This window comes from Octodon degus, unplaced genomic scaffold, assembly GCF_000260255.1.
Source record: "Octodon degus isolate 3935 unplaced genomic scaffold, OctDeg1.0 scaffold00089, whole genome shotgun sequence".
Classification (NCBI taxonomy): Eukaryota; Metazoa; Chordata; class Mammalia; order Rodentia; family Octodontidae; genus Octodon; species Octodon degus.
Window position 1 is genome coordinate 8,102,940 of NW_004524665.1, and position 15,323 is coordinate 8,118,262.

A 15,323-nucleotide genomic window follows, 5' to 3' on the forward strand; every position below is an offset into this window, starting at 1 on the left:
ACACACACACACACACACACACAGAGAACCACTTAGATCACTGATCCTACTCATACAATGGAACTTCTAATTAGCCAAAATCTTACATTCTATTTTGAATGAACAAAAATTCAAAGTATTTCAGGCTGCTATCATTGGATAAGTGTCACCTTGACCAAAACTTTGGAAGTGCCCCCCACCTAGTTCTAAATGGAATTATAACAAAGAATGAAACAAGACTCAAAACATTTTCCATTATTAGATGGGACTCACAGTGTAATCCTAAGTGCTGGGATTACAGGCGCGCGCCAACATGTCCAGGCTCAATTGCCCTCAGCGTGCTCCGGAGCTGGGGGCGGCATGGCCGCAGCACTCCTCCTACACAGGTGCTTTAGTCTGCTGAGCTATCTGGCTGGCCCACATTTTTCCATTATAATTTTGTCTCTTTTATTAGTTATCTACATTCTAAGGCTAAGTCTCCCTGAAGTTATATATTATGTGACAAATGTACTTATGGGTCAGTCATATTCAGGTTAGGTAAAGACTTCTACGTACAAAAAATAACATCTTAAAAGCTGCTGCCTGGGCTGGTGAGATGGCTCAGTGGTCTAAAGCACCTACTTGGAACAAGCTTGGCAAAGCACAGGGACCTCGGTTCGATCCCCCAGCACCACATGCCAGCCAGCCCCGCCCCCTGGTGGGCTGAGCTGACCACACACACACACACACACACACACACACACACTAAATAAATAAATGTTTAAAAAAAAAAAAAAAAGCTGCTGCCTAAGTTGTTTTTAATGCCTGAATTTTCTCTGAACTAAAAAAAGACAAGGCAGGAGGTAGAGACTGGTTCTACCATTATCCTCCCCAGCACACTGCTGCACACCTTCCACACTCCTTCACACTCACATGTCTGTATGTGTGCATTTTATGTATTGGAAGGTAGAAGCGAATTCTACCCAGGACTCCACACACCTCACTCACATCACTCTCCACACACACACACACACACACTTTATTTTGTCTTTCTGAGACAGGCTTTCGCTATGCAGTTCAGGCTGGCCTTGAACTTGGTTTACAGTTTGATTTTTAATGTTACTTATTTGGTACAGGGCCTCACCATGCAGCTCAGACTCACAGTGATCCTCCTGTCTCAGCCTCCCCAGTGCAGGGACAACAGGGGAGGTGTGCCATCACACCCAGTTTTGGGTGGCTAGCTTGGCCCAAGGCTGGCATGTGGTACCGGGATTGAACCCAGGTCCTTGCACTTGCCAGGCAGTTACTAGACCACCAAGCTATCTCCCCGGCCCATTTAGGGTTTTTTCTGGGGGAAGGGAGAATAGCAGGAATCCAACTCAGAACCTTGTGCTTGCGCCGCTGAGCTACATTCCTTGAGCTCACTTTGTATCCCAGGCTGGCTTTGAACCTGCAGTGATCCTCTGGCCTCAGCCTTCTGAGTGCTGGGATTACAGGAGTGTACCACCACAACAGGCCTACACATATATTCTTAATCTGTCAGACTGCTGGTCAAAGGATATGAGCAATTTACATTTTACAGAAACCAGAACTGTTTCCCCCAAAAGCTGTGATGACTTCCACTCTCAACATACTTTGTGAGAAGTCCCTTTTTCTATGCATTACTTTCACCAACTCTGCTAATTCATGGGTCGAAAAATACAGCACGCCAGTGATTTGACATTATTTTCTTTTTGAACAAACCAGCTGAGTTCTTTCTTCTATAAATGGTCAGGATACATCCTTTGGATAATTTTTCTTATGGATCAACCTACCTTTTTCTTATTAATTTTGTGAGGCTGTCACATTAACCCATAATAATATTGTAATTATGTTCTCAATTTGCCATGCTATCTTTTGTTCAACTGAAATTTTAAATTTTGTCATTTTAGTTGTTATGACTTGAGATTTTACAATTAGTTTATTTCTTGTTATACCTTAACCTTTATGCTTGTATTGTACCTCCAACTTTTATTTAAAAGAAAATTTTCAGAAGTCTCAAAAGCTATTCAGTCCTTGCCTGCTGCCAATCAGTTTGCATGCTGGGGACTGACCCCTCAGCCACCAGCACATGCTTTCCCATTAAGTGGCAACCAACCACTGCCTGTCCACCAGCTTTACATGTATAGGGGGACTAAATAAAACTGGGAATAAGTTGTTTTTTTTTTTTTGGATACCGGGATCGAACTCACGACCTTGTGCGTGCCTGGCAGACACTTAAACCGCTGAGCTATTTCCCTCCGCCCTTAAGTTATATTTTGGAAGCAACTTTTAAGCCAGCTTTTTCCTTCTTTTTTTGTGATAATTTGTATCGAACCCTGCCCAGCTCTTCTAAATGTCTTATTTCAATACAGATTCTGGCTAAATCCCTAAGTTGCCATTCTGGGCTTGGAATTTCAATGCTCTTTGACCATGAGGTGACAAGAGGTGGCACTCTTTCTCAAAAAGCAAAACAGCCACTGAAGATACAGTGTACAGGGACTTGAAACCAGACTGGTTACATTTCCCAAACAACAAATCCTGGAGCTTGTGAAAACTAGGACTTGGGCTTCGCCTGCATCACCTTAGAAATCTGTGGCATCTGCGTATCACACGTGGGTGAGGGCCAGGGTGTAGCTTAGTTTCATGCTTTTGTTCACTTCTGCAACCAACATGATTTACTGCAACAAAGTAAGGTCTGTAAAAAACAGCAGTGTTTTCAAAAAGTGTGAAATCTGATTCTGTTCTTATTCAAATAATTGTCTAAACCTGATCAATCTCATCTTGCCGGTTTTAACTATCTGTTAAGGCAACTTTGGATACCAATTTTGTTACTCTAGTGCTTTTGTCCCTCAGCTTCCTGACATATGAGGAAAGCACATACTCTCTGCTTTAAAGCTACTTTTAAGAATACACTCAGGTCGAGTGTGGTGGTGCACCCTCCACAATCCCAATACTCAGGAGGTTGAGGCACGAGGATTGCTTTGAATTCAAGGCCAGCCAGGACTACATCTCAAGACCGTCTCAAAAGAACAAAGCACTCAGCCACACAGGCCCCACAGGAGTGTGTGTGTTCTGGCCAGCTGAGAACAGTGCACAAGTGTACATTCCAGGAAAGGGCTTAAAACCAGTGCAGCCCCTGGCCCATCCATCAGCAAGGGCTTGAAGCTGAGCCTGGAAGACACCGAGATGTGCCCTCCTCTGTATGTGGTGACAGGCTGCAAAGCATCAACTTGTAAGGTTTCAAGTTGTTCAAGTACTGTGTGATGTAAAGGGGCCTTCCCCTGAATGCAGACCCAAACTCATTTTGGGTAAGAATAAAGACTACAATGGCAGGTTTACGGAGCCCTTGTAAATCCAGATTCTGTCCAAAATACACTGAGAAGTTGCACTCCATCAGCAGATAATCAGCTGTCAGCACAACGCCAGTTTTCACAACTGTAACTTACAGTCCTCCAGAAACGAACGACTGAGTCAAGTCTACAAACTCAACACACCGTTATTCAATCGTTCCGGTCCAGCAGATTGCTCAATGAGAAAAGTACAGTAACAGTGCCCTTAGCAGACAAGGACAAAATGATTAAACTCCAAAATGGCCCGTCAGGCAGTGTCCATGCGAAAAGCCAGATTCGGGCCCCGAGGAGCGCAGAGCCTGTCTCTTGTGGCCGAAGCCCCCGCAGCGCATAGCGCGCACATCTCCGGGGCTGGTTCCCTCCTCGGATCTCTGCAAACACCAGGTCCCCCACGTCTGGAAGCTCAGGCGCGCCCCGGCCCTTTGCCTAACCTCCCGCTGGCCTCGCAGCCTCACTTGTGGAGCGCTCGGCAATTCCCAGTCGTGAGCTGGCGCCAGTTTTAACTGTAACCACCTGCGCTCGGAGCGCAGCTAAAGCCAAGGCAAGGTCCTCTTCGCCCTCCGACTTCCTAGGGTACAGGTGCCCGGGCCGCCGCCCCCAAATGCAGGCGGCGAGCGCGCCCCAATCTTGCGGGGTGGAAGAGCGGACTCGGAACCCTGCCCCGAAGGACTCCAAGGCGTGGCACGCGCGGGCTGCAAGCGCCAACTCGGTTCCACCGAGCCACAAGGCCCCCGGACGATGCCTGCCGCCGGCGTCCCACAAGCACGGCGAGCGCGGCGCCGCGGGCCTGCGCCGCGGGCGCCCCAAGGCCTCCGCCCGGGACTGCGGGCCGCGACCGTGACCGCGGGGACCTCGGGGACCCGGAGTCGCAGGCCCGGGCACGGCGACCGCGGGTGCGAGGAGAGCGACGCGGCGCGCGTCCTTCCTGCGCGGCGAAGATGGCGGAGGTGAAGGGGCTCCGCGACGCGGACAGGCGATACAGCGGCCTCCGCCGCGCCCTCAGGCCGCCGCCCTGCTCCCTCCCTCCCCGCGCCGCTTACCGGCAGCCGCATGCGGTGAGCGCTCGGGCTCCGGCAGGTCCCCGAAAAGGTCCATGGCGCAAGCGGCGCGGCGCGGCGCGACGACTGACGCGCGGCCCGAGCTGAGGCCGGGCTCCACACCCGGGCGGCGGCGGAGGCGAGGCGAGCGCGACGCGGCCGTCAGTCACCGGGCGCCCCGGGACGCCGCCAATCGGAGCGCGGCGTGGCCAGCCGCCCCAGAGTGCCGCGCGCGGGGGGCGGGGCGGCCGAGACGCTTGCGCAGAGCCTTCGAGCGGGCTGCTCCCGCGCTGACCGCCTGCGCGCTTGGGCGCGACTCAGGCTCGCGGCCTCTCGGCGTGGGCGTTCGACTACCTCGGGTTTTGTGGAGCTGTTGGCGCCTCAGCCAGTCCAGAGTGCAGGTATGTGCGCGCAAGGGCACCTCCGACGACTCCTGACGTCCAGCGAGCTTTGGGAAGCGGCAGGTAGGCATCCTTGCGCCGCCCTGCGTGCTTCCACCCGGACCCGCTTGGGAGGCTGAGAGGCCGAGGCTTGCACGGAGCGGCCCTGTTGTCAGGTGGAAACATCGACGCCGTGAGCTGCGGCTGCGCGAGGACGCCTGCTGGACCTGCCTGCCCCCAGCGAGCCTGGAGTGGATGCCCCTGCCCAGGCGCGGCGTGCCTGCCAGTGCTGGGGAACGTAGACTGGTTCTTGCGACGTTGACGTCAGGCTGTGATGTGGATTGAAAGAAAAAGCAGGAACACCTATACATACTGCACGCAAACAAAAATAAAATTGTCCAAACAACAAAAATGAGAGGCATCTGTTATCTCGGCTAATAAAGTGACCACTGTTTCTCTACCAGTTACAAGTTTAGTATTAGTGTGGCACCCATACTGTCTGGATAAGATGTCTAGAAATTCAGTCATGCAGGGCCAGTGAGATAGCTCAGCAGACTAAGCGCCTGCTTAGGCAAATGCAGGAACCAGGGTTCGAAGCCCAGCACCACAGGCCACGCCAGCCCTGCCCTCGCGCCAAGACCTGGCGTGGTGGCACATGCCTGTAATCCCAGCACTGGGGAGGCTGAAAACAGGAAGATGACTATGATTCCAAGCTGCGTGAGAAATCCAGTCATGGAATTAACTCCTCTATCTGACACCCAGAAGCCAGAGTAAAGCCCTAGTTCCTTAAAAGATTATCCCAAATAAATGAACGCAAACTCATTTCAGAAGGCCTTTCCATTGCCTAGGTCTCCATGCCCTCCCGTGTCCCTCTTGTCTCCCTTGATGCGATTGCAATGTCTCTTGGAATCCAATGTGTTTCTGGTGCTCCCTGGCTGCTATCTTCTGGCCTGTGGGCGGGGAACGTGACCCCAGCCCCAGCAGAAATACGCGGAAGTACTGGGTCTCCACTACCCTACCTCTCTCCCACTCAGTCCCCCTCAATCTAGCTTCAGCCTGTCATTTCTCTGAAACAGCTTGCTGAGCTCACCACAAGTAGTGACATCCTACTCACACTGCATGGAATCGGCCTGTGCAGTTATCCTTTTGTGTGGATTCCAGCTGTCTTGTTGCTTGGCCTCTTTCTCTTCCAGCCTGTGGGACACATCCCTTTCCTGGTTTTATGCCCATCCCCTGGCTACTCCAGCTCTGTCTACAGGGTGAAGTATCTGTCTGGCTATTAACTGATGGAATTCAAGACTTGGTGCTACATCCTCCTTCCATGTTCCCTTCCTCAGCGGTCTCATCAATATCTGGCTTGAATTATCATTCATCTGAAACATAATTTTTTAAATTTATGTTTCCTGACACCTCCAGATCTATATGTTCAAATTAGTATGCATGTGATAGCTCCCAGATCACTCCAACACTGTCATGTTCCCAGCTGAATTCATTTTCTCTGCCCCCCCTTTCAACCTGTTCTTCCAGAATTGAGACTTACCACTGTTCCTGCTCCAAACACTTCCACAGAAGAGACACCGTAAGGTGGACCCCAAGGTCACAGTCTCCTGTTCAACTCACATGTTCCCATTCTTTTGGATCTGATTGAGACTGGTGATTTTCTCTGGCTAATAGAATCCCAGCAAAAACAGCACATGTCTGTGATTCCTTTCCTTAGGTTTGTAATAGAGTCATCCTGTTAGGAGACTTTCTCTCTCTTGCTGGTTTTGAAGAAGGAAAAGTTGCCATGGTGTTGATGGCAGTGTAGAAACATCCATGAAAAAAGGAATCAAAGGCCTTAGAGCTGATGCCCAACTAAGCTCATTCTTTCTCTCTTGAGACAGGGTCACACTACTTTGACAGAGGAAGCCTTGACCTTGTTAAGTAGCCCACACAGGCCTTCAACTCAGATTCACAATCCTGCCTTCTACCTCAGCCTCTCTGCTTTTCGGATTACAGGTGTGCACTGCTATGCCTGGCTGAAACTTTTCAACCCGAGATCCTATAGGGAATGGAATTCTCCAACAACTTTATGAGATTGGAAGTGACTCCTTTGTATCTAAGTGTAGGTGTGGCGCTGGATTCAGCCAGCCCCTTGACTACCTGCAGCCTTGTGGAGGACTCAGGTGTGCCTCAAAGTTCAGTGTCTGGAAACTGGGGGTGGAGACAGTAAGTCCATGGTGATTTGTTTTGCTACAGTGGATAGCAAATGCACCCGCCCTGACCACATCCCATCTGTATTCGCCCGCACACCGTGCAGCCATATACTGCAGTTTTTAGTTGCCCCAGTAACAGTTCTGGCTACAGTTCCTGTTACTTTTATTTTCCCTGTTATTTTTGTTTCTTAAAAATGCTGGTCACTCTGGGCGTGGTGGCGTGCGCCTGTAATCCCAGCTCTTGGGAGGCTGTGAACAGGTGGATCGCTATGAGTCTCTTCTAGTAGTGAGACCTGACCACCCTGTAGACCCTTCCCTAAAATACAAAAAAACAATAATACACTGGTCACTGATGCATACTGTAAGAGCTAATCCACAACTGACAAGAAATTCTGCCTCTATTTCCTATTGCTTATCCCATATAAGCCCTAGAACACCAGAGATCAGGGCCTGACATTTTTGTAAGGGTTGGTTCCTTGTCAGTGCTTGTCCCATGTTAAGTAAATCTGCCTTCAAATACTGGTGTTTTGGTGTTTCTGTTTGCTGTAGCATTTTGACTCCATGTCCTCAAATCTCCTGTGTCACCAAGCCACAGCCCCTTTCAGATTTGTCCCTCATCCTTTTGTCAATCCCTTGTAGTACTTCTCTCATCCCAGAACATTTTTCATGTGGATCCCTCAGCTTGGTATGTTCTCCCCTTCTGTGTAAATTCCATTTATTCCTTAGATTTCACCTGCATCATCAATTTCTTGGAAAAATCTTGTCTCCTGACTAGTGAAACCCCATTTACACACTCTGATACCACCTCCTCTATCACTTTGTCACAGTTGCATTTTATACCTACTTATGGAATTGTTTTATTGCTCACAGTCTCCCATCAGAATGTAACCTGCGGGAGGCCAGGAGCTACACGTGCCGGTTTTGCCCTCTAGCCCCTTGCTCGGAGACACTGGGTGGGTGAATGGCTACGTGTGCCGATTTTGCCCTTTAGCCCCTACTCGGAGACACTGGGTGGGTGAGTGGCTAAGTAAAGACCTCCATCTTTGATGTGATCATACTGTGTTGGTCTGACACACGCATGTAATGACATGTAGCACCACTGTAGTGACAGCATTTTCACTGCTTTAATGATGGATTCATCCTTCTCACTTACTGTTGACTGGCAGCACTGATCTGTCCCCTGGATTGGCCTTTCTGAGTGTCATCTATTTGGAGCCACGCGTGATAGCATTTCACAAAGCCATTCTGGCTGGAGCTGTGGCTCTAGCCTAGGAGTAGAGTGCTTGGTGTATACAAGACCCTCCTGCTGGGGGCACCTTGCCCTATTCCAACCTTCTCTGCTGATTGCCCAGCCTGTGTCCTATGCTAATGACCAGGTTATGTCTGCTCTGAGGGTTCCCTTGGGGTGAAACTGCCTACTGAAGCTCCTCCAAGTTCCAGGGGGGAGGGGGGACCCAGGCTGCCCAGTGGACTTGTTCTCAGTGTCCCTCAGCAGGACATGCCTCTTCCTGCCTCTTTCCTGACCCTGCCTGGGCTGCAGGGCCTGTTCAGAGCCCAGAAAGCCTGCACATCTTGACTGTTCTGGTAGAGCACAGGGACAACAAGCTTCCAGAAGTCCTAGAATTGGAGCATGGGTATACACAGAAAGCAGCAAAGTACTTCACACAGAAATTGCTGTCTGAGCCAGCCCTGAAGTCTAGTGCAGAGAAAAGCAGGATGTGGCCATGAGGCCTGTTAAGGGGGTAGAGACAGAGGTGGTGTTGGGGCTCCCAGGTAGTGCTATGAAGTTCCGGGTTGGCCCATGGGAGAACTGGGCAACGTACTTGTGCATCTGCAGTGATGGGCTTAGGAAAGGACTGGAGCTGAGGACCTGCCCCTCTGTGCAGATTCTTCTGACAAGCACCACCATTCTCTGGGGCAAAACTAAGATGCCAGTTAAGAATATAGCATTAAAATAAGTGGAAAGGGACAGGGAGTAAGATTCAAACTAATTTTGCATCAGCCACTTATGCCTATTAGGAAGTACAAGCCATAGTCCTGGGCACTGCTCGTAGGGCGACACTCAGAGACGTACTCAGCGAGGTGTCTCTAGACAGCCACGTTCCTAGCCTGAGTGAGGACAGATGTGTTGCTCTCAGGATTCCAGAACACAAAGAGGTGAATGTTTTGCAGGAAAGCTGAGCTCACAGCTGAACTTAAGTTTGGGATACCTGGGAGTGACAATGAGGGGAATTTGGGTAGATTCACTGAGCGCTCTAGAAAGGAGTATGGGGGGCCAGGGAGATGGCTCAGTAGAATAAGCGCTTGTCTGGCAAGCACAAGGGTCTGAGTTCAATCCCCCAGTTCTGCCAAAAAAAAAAAAAAGAGAAAGGAGCAGGCTGCGAGTGACACAGTGAAGCAATGTAAATAGTACAGACTTTAGGGTAGAGAGAGAAAAAAATGTGGGAGAGTAATTTATGATTTGTATCTAGATGTCCCCACCAAGCCTCCTGCAGTCACGGGGCAGCTTCTCAAGCTTGCCATGGATTCTTGGCTCAGTGCTGGGATGAGGACTGCCTGCGGTGGGCAGCTTGCATAAAACGCAAGGGAAGAAAGAGGCTTGCTTTTGCTGCTCTCTTTTTGTTCTTGTAGTCCTCCTCTGCCACGTGCCACCTTGCCGTGGAGCCAGTTAGGCACGGACTGAAACGTCCACAAGCTGTGAGCTAAATAAACCTTTCCTTCCTTAATTTAGGGCACCAGGTATTTTGTCTCAGCAACGAGAGAAAAGTAACCTATTTAAAAGGCCAGAACTTTCTATTTAGTTAAGGGTAAGTGACCCTCCTAGAATCTGAGAACGGTTGAAAAGGAAGCAAGAAAATTAGAGAGTGCTTTAAGAAGCACAAGGCTGTTGGCAGTGTTGAGTGTTGCACTGTTTGACTGAGAGAGCTGAAGGATCCGCCCAGGTGTAGGTGGGAATTCATCAGGTCCTCTACCTGAAGTTCTCAGTAGAATGGAGGGAAATGTGGCCATTGTGAAATTACGGAAAGGGCGGGAGTTGCGGCGGTGAAAACTAGAATGAAGAGTGTTGAAGAAACCTGACTGTGGAAGACACGATCAACAACCAGGGGCATCTCAGTAGGGTGTGAAAACCTATTTTCTAAGGTAGCATAGCACGGAAGGTTGGGCTTCAGAACTCGGCATCAGTGAGGAAGATGGGGTCCGCGGTACGTCTCTGAGATGTCCAAGGGTACCGTCAGGATTCTCAGGCCAAAGTGGGCAGGAACTAGAGGGGAGAGAAGAAGGTCGCCAAGTGACATCCAGTGACAAGTGACTTGGACATGGACACCTGGGGCAGAACCCGCATGGCGAAGGGGCACTACCTTCAAGGGAGGGTGCTGTTTTCCTGAGGATAGAGGAGCACTTCCTCGGGAGGTTAAGAGATGGCAGAGACTCGGGCCGTGATGCTCGTGCTTTCCGGCACATTAAATCCATGTGCTGCTGACGCGATGGGGCGAGCCCCGGCTGCACCACGCCACGGTGCGTCTCCCGCTGGGGCTCTGGGGCGCCGGATGCCCCGCGGGGACGCAGCTTCCTCTGCGGGTTCGCGGCCCGAGACAAGGAGTGTGGCGCAGCGCCCGGGCCCTTTCCCGTATTCGGCTCTCACTCTACCTGCGGCGCCCAAGTTCAAGCCCCCCAGCAGTCGCTACAAGCCGAAGGAGCCCGCCGCACCAGCCTGCCGCGGAGGCCTCTGGGAACGGCCCGGCGGGACAGGGCGGGGCCAAGGCCTGGGCTCCCCGGGGCGTTTCCGAGCATCGCCCAAAGAGGATGCTCAGGCTCCCAAATCCCTCCTGGTTCTCTTGTTTCTGCTTCCACAGTGTTGAAGGGCTCAAGTTCGGGGTACAGGGGCGCTGAGCCAGACAATGGTCTCAGCTCTGCGTCCCTTGCAGAGGCCTGAGTGCTGAGCGGAGCGTAGTCGCACACCAGAGGCTGCTGTAGCGCCCAGGTTGGAAGAGGCTGCGAGGAAGATTCGTGCAATAGAGGTGCCAGGCTGGGGTGCTTGGAAGTCGGAGGACAGGAAAAGAAGGAAACTGAGTGTGACCTCAAGACTTTGTGAGGAGTGTGACTTCAGGGCAGCCACAATGCCTTTTGGGGCCGAGGATCGGTGGTGTCATCGCTGGTAGGTTTGTGGGGACCCTGAGCACACAGATACAGGAAGCCAGAGGTGGGTAGAGGAGCCACAGAGAGGGCTAAGGACAGGGCCTTGGGGATAGGGGTCCCCCAGGGAGGCTGCAGTGGCGGGGTGGTGGTGGTGGTACGGGCCTTTGGAGTTTGAAGGAAATTTTCAGATGGAAGGATGGGAACCCAGAAGCTGAGTTAGAGCTACAGACATGGCAGGTGGATTGGGAAGAGGGTCATGAGACTGGGGATCCTGATTGTGCTTGCAGTCCCTGACTGGAGGAGAGAAGGAGAGGCGCAGGAGTCGGGGGAACCATGCTGTCAAGTAATCCTGTTTTTTGGAGAAAGGGGTGGAGGCAGACAGAAGGCAGAGAGCCAAGTCCAGGCTGTCGGGTGGGTGTGGCAGGCAGAATAACACCACCTCCTCAGGTACACCATGCCATCCCTGGAACCTTTCAGTGTGTTGCTTTTTATTTTTTTTTCAGTCAGATTTTATTGGAACATTTTAGATATACATAAAGATCACATTCATTGTAAGGAATCTGTACAATATGCTGCTTTACATAGCGGAATGTGATTAAGGATTAAGCTACATGGGCTGGTGAGATGGCTCAGTGGTCTAAAGCACCTACTTAGAACAAACTAAGCCAAGCAAAGCACAGGGACGCATTTCAATCCCCCAGCACCACATGCCAGCCAGCCCCGCCCCCTGGTGGGCTGAGCTGGCCACACACAAAATAAAATAAATAAATAAATAAATAAATAAATAAATAAATAAATAATTTTTTTTAAAAAAGGATTAAGCTACAGACCTTGGAATTAGGGAGATTATCCTGGATTATTTGAGTTGGCTGGATGCAATCCCAAGGGTCATTAAATGAAGGAAAGAGGAGACAGAGGAAAAGGTTAGAAGTTGTGACTGTGGATGCTCAGACAGGACATGTTGCTGGCTTTGAAGGTCAAGAAAGGGCCATCAGCTGGCCTCAAGCAAGAAGGGGTAAGGAAGTAGGTTACCCTCCAGCTTCTAGGAAGGGACATAGCCCTGTATGGTGACATACTGATTGGATCCCAAAGTTCCTGTGGGGAACTCCTGTGGAGCCACCAGATAATAAAGGTGTGTTTTAAGTCACCATGCTTATGGTCCTTTGCTGCTGATAAAGAGGACCAGGGACATGGTGGGAGGCCAGGCCACCTATGAGAGAGTGGGGAGGCAGTGTGAACTAACTGGCAGAGTGAGAGCCCAAGGTACTAGGCTGCACCACAGGCAGGAGCAGCTGTCACTCTAGGAGATAATGGTAGTCAACACTGTGGGAGCCATTTTTAATGGCTCTGACCAACCTTGATGATGAAGGGCGGGAGAATCACAAAGATATTCACTAGCATCAGGTGCTGGGGAAAGAATGTGTTTTGTTTAGCACCCCTCTGACACATCAGGATACAGTAATGCTCCTGAAGGCCAGAGGCCAGTTCTGGGTCAGAGGGCCTGAGGGTTTGGTCCTTGCTTTTGGCCTTGGGCAGGTCCTAGTCCCAGCAGCACTTTCCCTCAGGTCAGCCTCTTGAACCTCATCCCAGGCTCCCCCAGGGTTTTGGGAAGCTGTGGCGAGGGTGGAAATTAGAGCAGACTTATTCTTTCAGAGTGGTCCCTGGCAAATGCTCCCCAGACAGCATTGGAGCTCATCATGGTAGCCTCTGGGTATGCTGAGAGCCACAGGAACCACAGGGCTCACAGAAGGACCTGTTATCCACCCATGTCCCTGCAGCCATTTGCCTCAGTCTGAGGTGATGAAACCACCCCAGGAAAAATTCCCATTTCTCAGTTCCTCAATTGTGGATGCCCCCTTACCCCAGCAACTCAGCTAGTTGCTAAAATTCACGGCATCTGGTTGTGGCCCAGTGGCTGAGGTGTGCAGCTGAATGGCATGGAAGCCAGGGTGAACCCCAGCTCTGAAACACCTCTAGTGGCCAGGCCCTGACTGGGAGCTTTTGTAAAGGGAGAGCTGGGAAAGCTGTTTTTGAAGCAAAGGCACATGGCCCAAGAGGAAAGCCAGACATCAGTCCTACATCCTTACATCTACCACTGCCTAGGCAATGCCAACTCGAGAACAAGCTGCTCTGGGGCCTGGAGCAGGCAGATGAGCTAACCATGGCACTGACTGCTGCTGGCTGTCCATCCCATCACCCTCTCTGTCCCTGGGGGTTCTGACCTCCTGGGCCCAGTTGACCTCAGGTTCAGGCTACTTGGGACTATGGCACCCTCACTTCAAGCCATGATCTACCTGGGATTCCTTCCCCTGAAGTCAAGAAAAGTGACAGACTAACACAAGTAGAGTGTGTGTCACATGCAGGAACCCTGTACCACTTCTTTGAAAGATACTTCCAAGCCAGAGGACTAGCAGATGGCCATCAGTGCTGTTATTCCCCAGAAACTGGTGAGCAAAAGAATACAGGGACAGGTCACTTCCCTATTACTGTTACCCTGGAGCAAACCTCACACCAATGGAGTTGTTCTCCAGGACACAGAGGATTCCAGGGAGAGGAGGCCTGGCCTGAGGGCCTGCCCAGCAATTGGGAGGGCTCCATCACCACCTGACTGATGATAAACTGTGAGAGAATTTAGAAAACATTCACTAGCATCACTAGGAGGGGAAAATGTACTCCATTTAGCATTTATTCTTCAAAGACATTAATGACACCACACCAGGGATACCTCAAAGGTACCTAACCCCAGAGTCCTTTATTTAATTCAGTTGGCAACCAAGTATGCAAACTCAAGTGTGCTACAAGCAAGCCTGTACAGAGCTGCTCTGAGTGCTGCTGCGGGCGCTGCCTCTCCTGGTCTCCTACCTCAAGTGGCAAATTTAAGCTTCTATTAAGTCCAAGGCTGTCAGGACCGAAGTGGCCCTGCCTAGGACTAGAGCCCAGGCCCCAGGAGAGAACCAACACCACCCCTGTTCACCTCTGCCAAAGAGTCACAGAGTGCCTGGGAAGGCTCGAACAGGTGAAAGTCAGCCAGCCCTCCCAGCTCTAAGCAATTTCTGCTGTCCCAGCTCTTCCCCTCCATCCCCCCCACAGCTGAAGGGTTCATTAAAGTGCCTCCCTCAGGAAACAGGGGCTTCTCTGGGCTGGGCATCAGGGACTGCCCTCAAGTCATCCATGGAAAGAGGACAGAACTGAGAGACAGCTTAGGCCTGCCCCTCACCTGATCCCCATGGGAGACAGACAGGCTTGGAAAGTTACAGCCCACACCACAGGTCCCTGCTGGTGTTGGTCACCAGGGCCTCCAGACACACTGGGATATCTGGGCCACCGTCAGGCTGTTCAAGGCCTCAGGCACCGAGCCCCGTCCCTCAGCAGATGCCCGACTCAGCTCCCCTTCGGGGACTACCTCCAGGTCAGAGCAGAGGTCGTCCGTGGGGGAGAAGGGACTGGGCAGTGGAGAGCCCGGGACCCCAGTTGGACTGGCCAGGGCATCCCCTAGCAGATCGTGGAAGCTGCTGCCCTCACGCAGCGGCATGGACTCCAACAGGTGGTTAAGGAGCTCGGCTGCGACCGTGGCGTCGATGGCCTGGCAAGTGGACACGAACGTGTGCACCTCGTGCATGCACTGGATGTAGCCGGCTGCGAAACGCTCGCTGGCTTCCGCCTGTAACTGTTCACGCTCTGCGCCACGGACCCAAGGGCAACAACGCGATGAGTGGCGACAGAAAGGCCCGCCCGGCCCGGGGAGAGCCCCCCGCGCCCAACCGCCACTCACCGCGAACCCGGCCCCGCAGCGCGCCTTGCACGCGCCGCACCGTCAGCTCCAGCACTTCGGCGTTCTCCAGCTTGGCCTGCACCTGCGGGGGCCGGGTGGTGAGCGCGCCGCGCACCCAGGACCCGCGCACCCCGCACCCGGCGCCCGCCGCACCTCGGCGCCCGCCAGCAGCAGCCGCAGCTCCTGCAGGCTCTCGTTGATCCGCGCGCGTCGCTTCTTCTCCACCAGGGGCTTCCGGGCCTGCGGAAAGTGGGCGCTGAGACCCGGCCTCGCGCAGCCGCCCGCAGCCCGCCCGGCCCCCGGGCCGGCCCGAACCTTGCGGTCCCCTCGCATTTCCCAGCTGTCCTCATCCTCGCGGCCCGCACGGCCACGGCCGGGCACTTGGTGCGGAGCCATGGCCCCCGAGCCGGGAATGGCGAGCGTCTGCACCCCGCGCCGCCAGGCGACGGCTGGGACAGAGCGCTGGCCGCCTC

At 52.4% G+C, this 15,323-nt stretch overlaps 2 protein-coding genes across 3 annotated transcripts in view; both read right to left on the bottom strand.

The window, feature by feature from the left end:
- The window catches only part of Ilkap (ILK associated serine/threonine phosphatase), a 24,138-nt gene extending 19,625 nt beyond the window's left edge, over positions 1-4,513 (bottom strand). For both annotated transcript variants that reach the window (XM_004637345.2, XM_023722130.1), the window contains exon 1: positions 4,370-4,513. In XM_004637345.2, coding sequence (XP_004637402.1) covers positions 4,370-4,424 — 55 coding nt within the window. In that variant the 5' untranslated portion in view covers positions 4,425-4,513. The remainder of the gene's footprint in view (positions 1-4,369) is intronic.
- A 9,287-nt stretch (positions 4,514-13,800) lies between these two features.
- Positions 13,801-15,323, bottom strand: Hes6 (hes family bHLH transcription factor 6). The gene is made up of 4 exons (XM_004637346.2): positions 15,166-15,323; positions 15,004-15,090; positions 14,851-14,932; positions 13,801-14,756 (listed from the first exon to the last, which is right to left on the bottom strand). The coding sequence occupies exons 1-4, from the start codon at positions 15,244-15,246 to the stop codon at positions 14,365-14,367; spliced, it is 642 nt and encodes a 213-aa protein (XP_004637403.1). The 5' UTR covers positions 15,247-15,323; the 3' UTR covers positions 13,801-14,364.

Coding starts and splice junctions, on each gene's coding strand:
- Hes6 (XM_004637346.2), bottom strand. CDS start 15,246: ATGGCTCCGCACCAAGTGCCCGGCCGTGGCCGTGCGGGCCGCGAGGAT. Junction 14,933..15,003: donor TGCTGCTGGCGGGCGCCGAG/GTGCGGCGGGCG, acceptor CGGCCCCCGCAG/GTGCAGGCCAAGCTGGAGAA. Junction 14,757..14,850: donor GCTGCGGGGCCGGGTTCGCG/GTGAGTGGCGGT, acceptor TCCGTGGCGCAG/AGCGTGAACAGTTACAGGCG.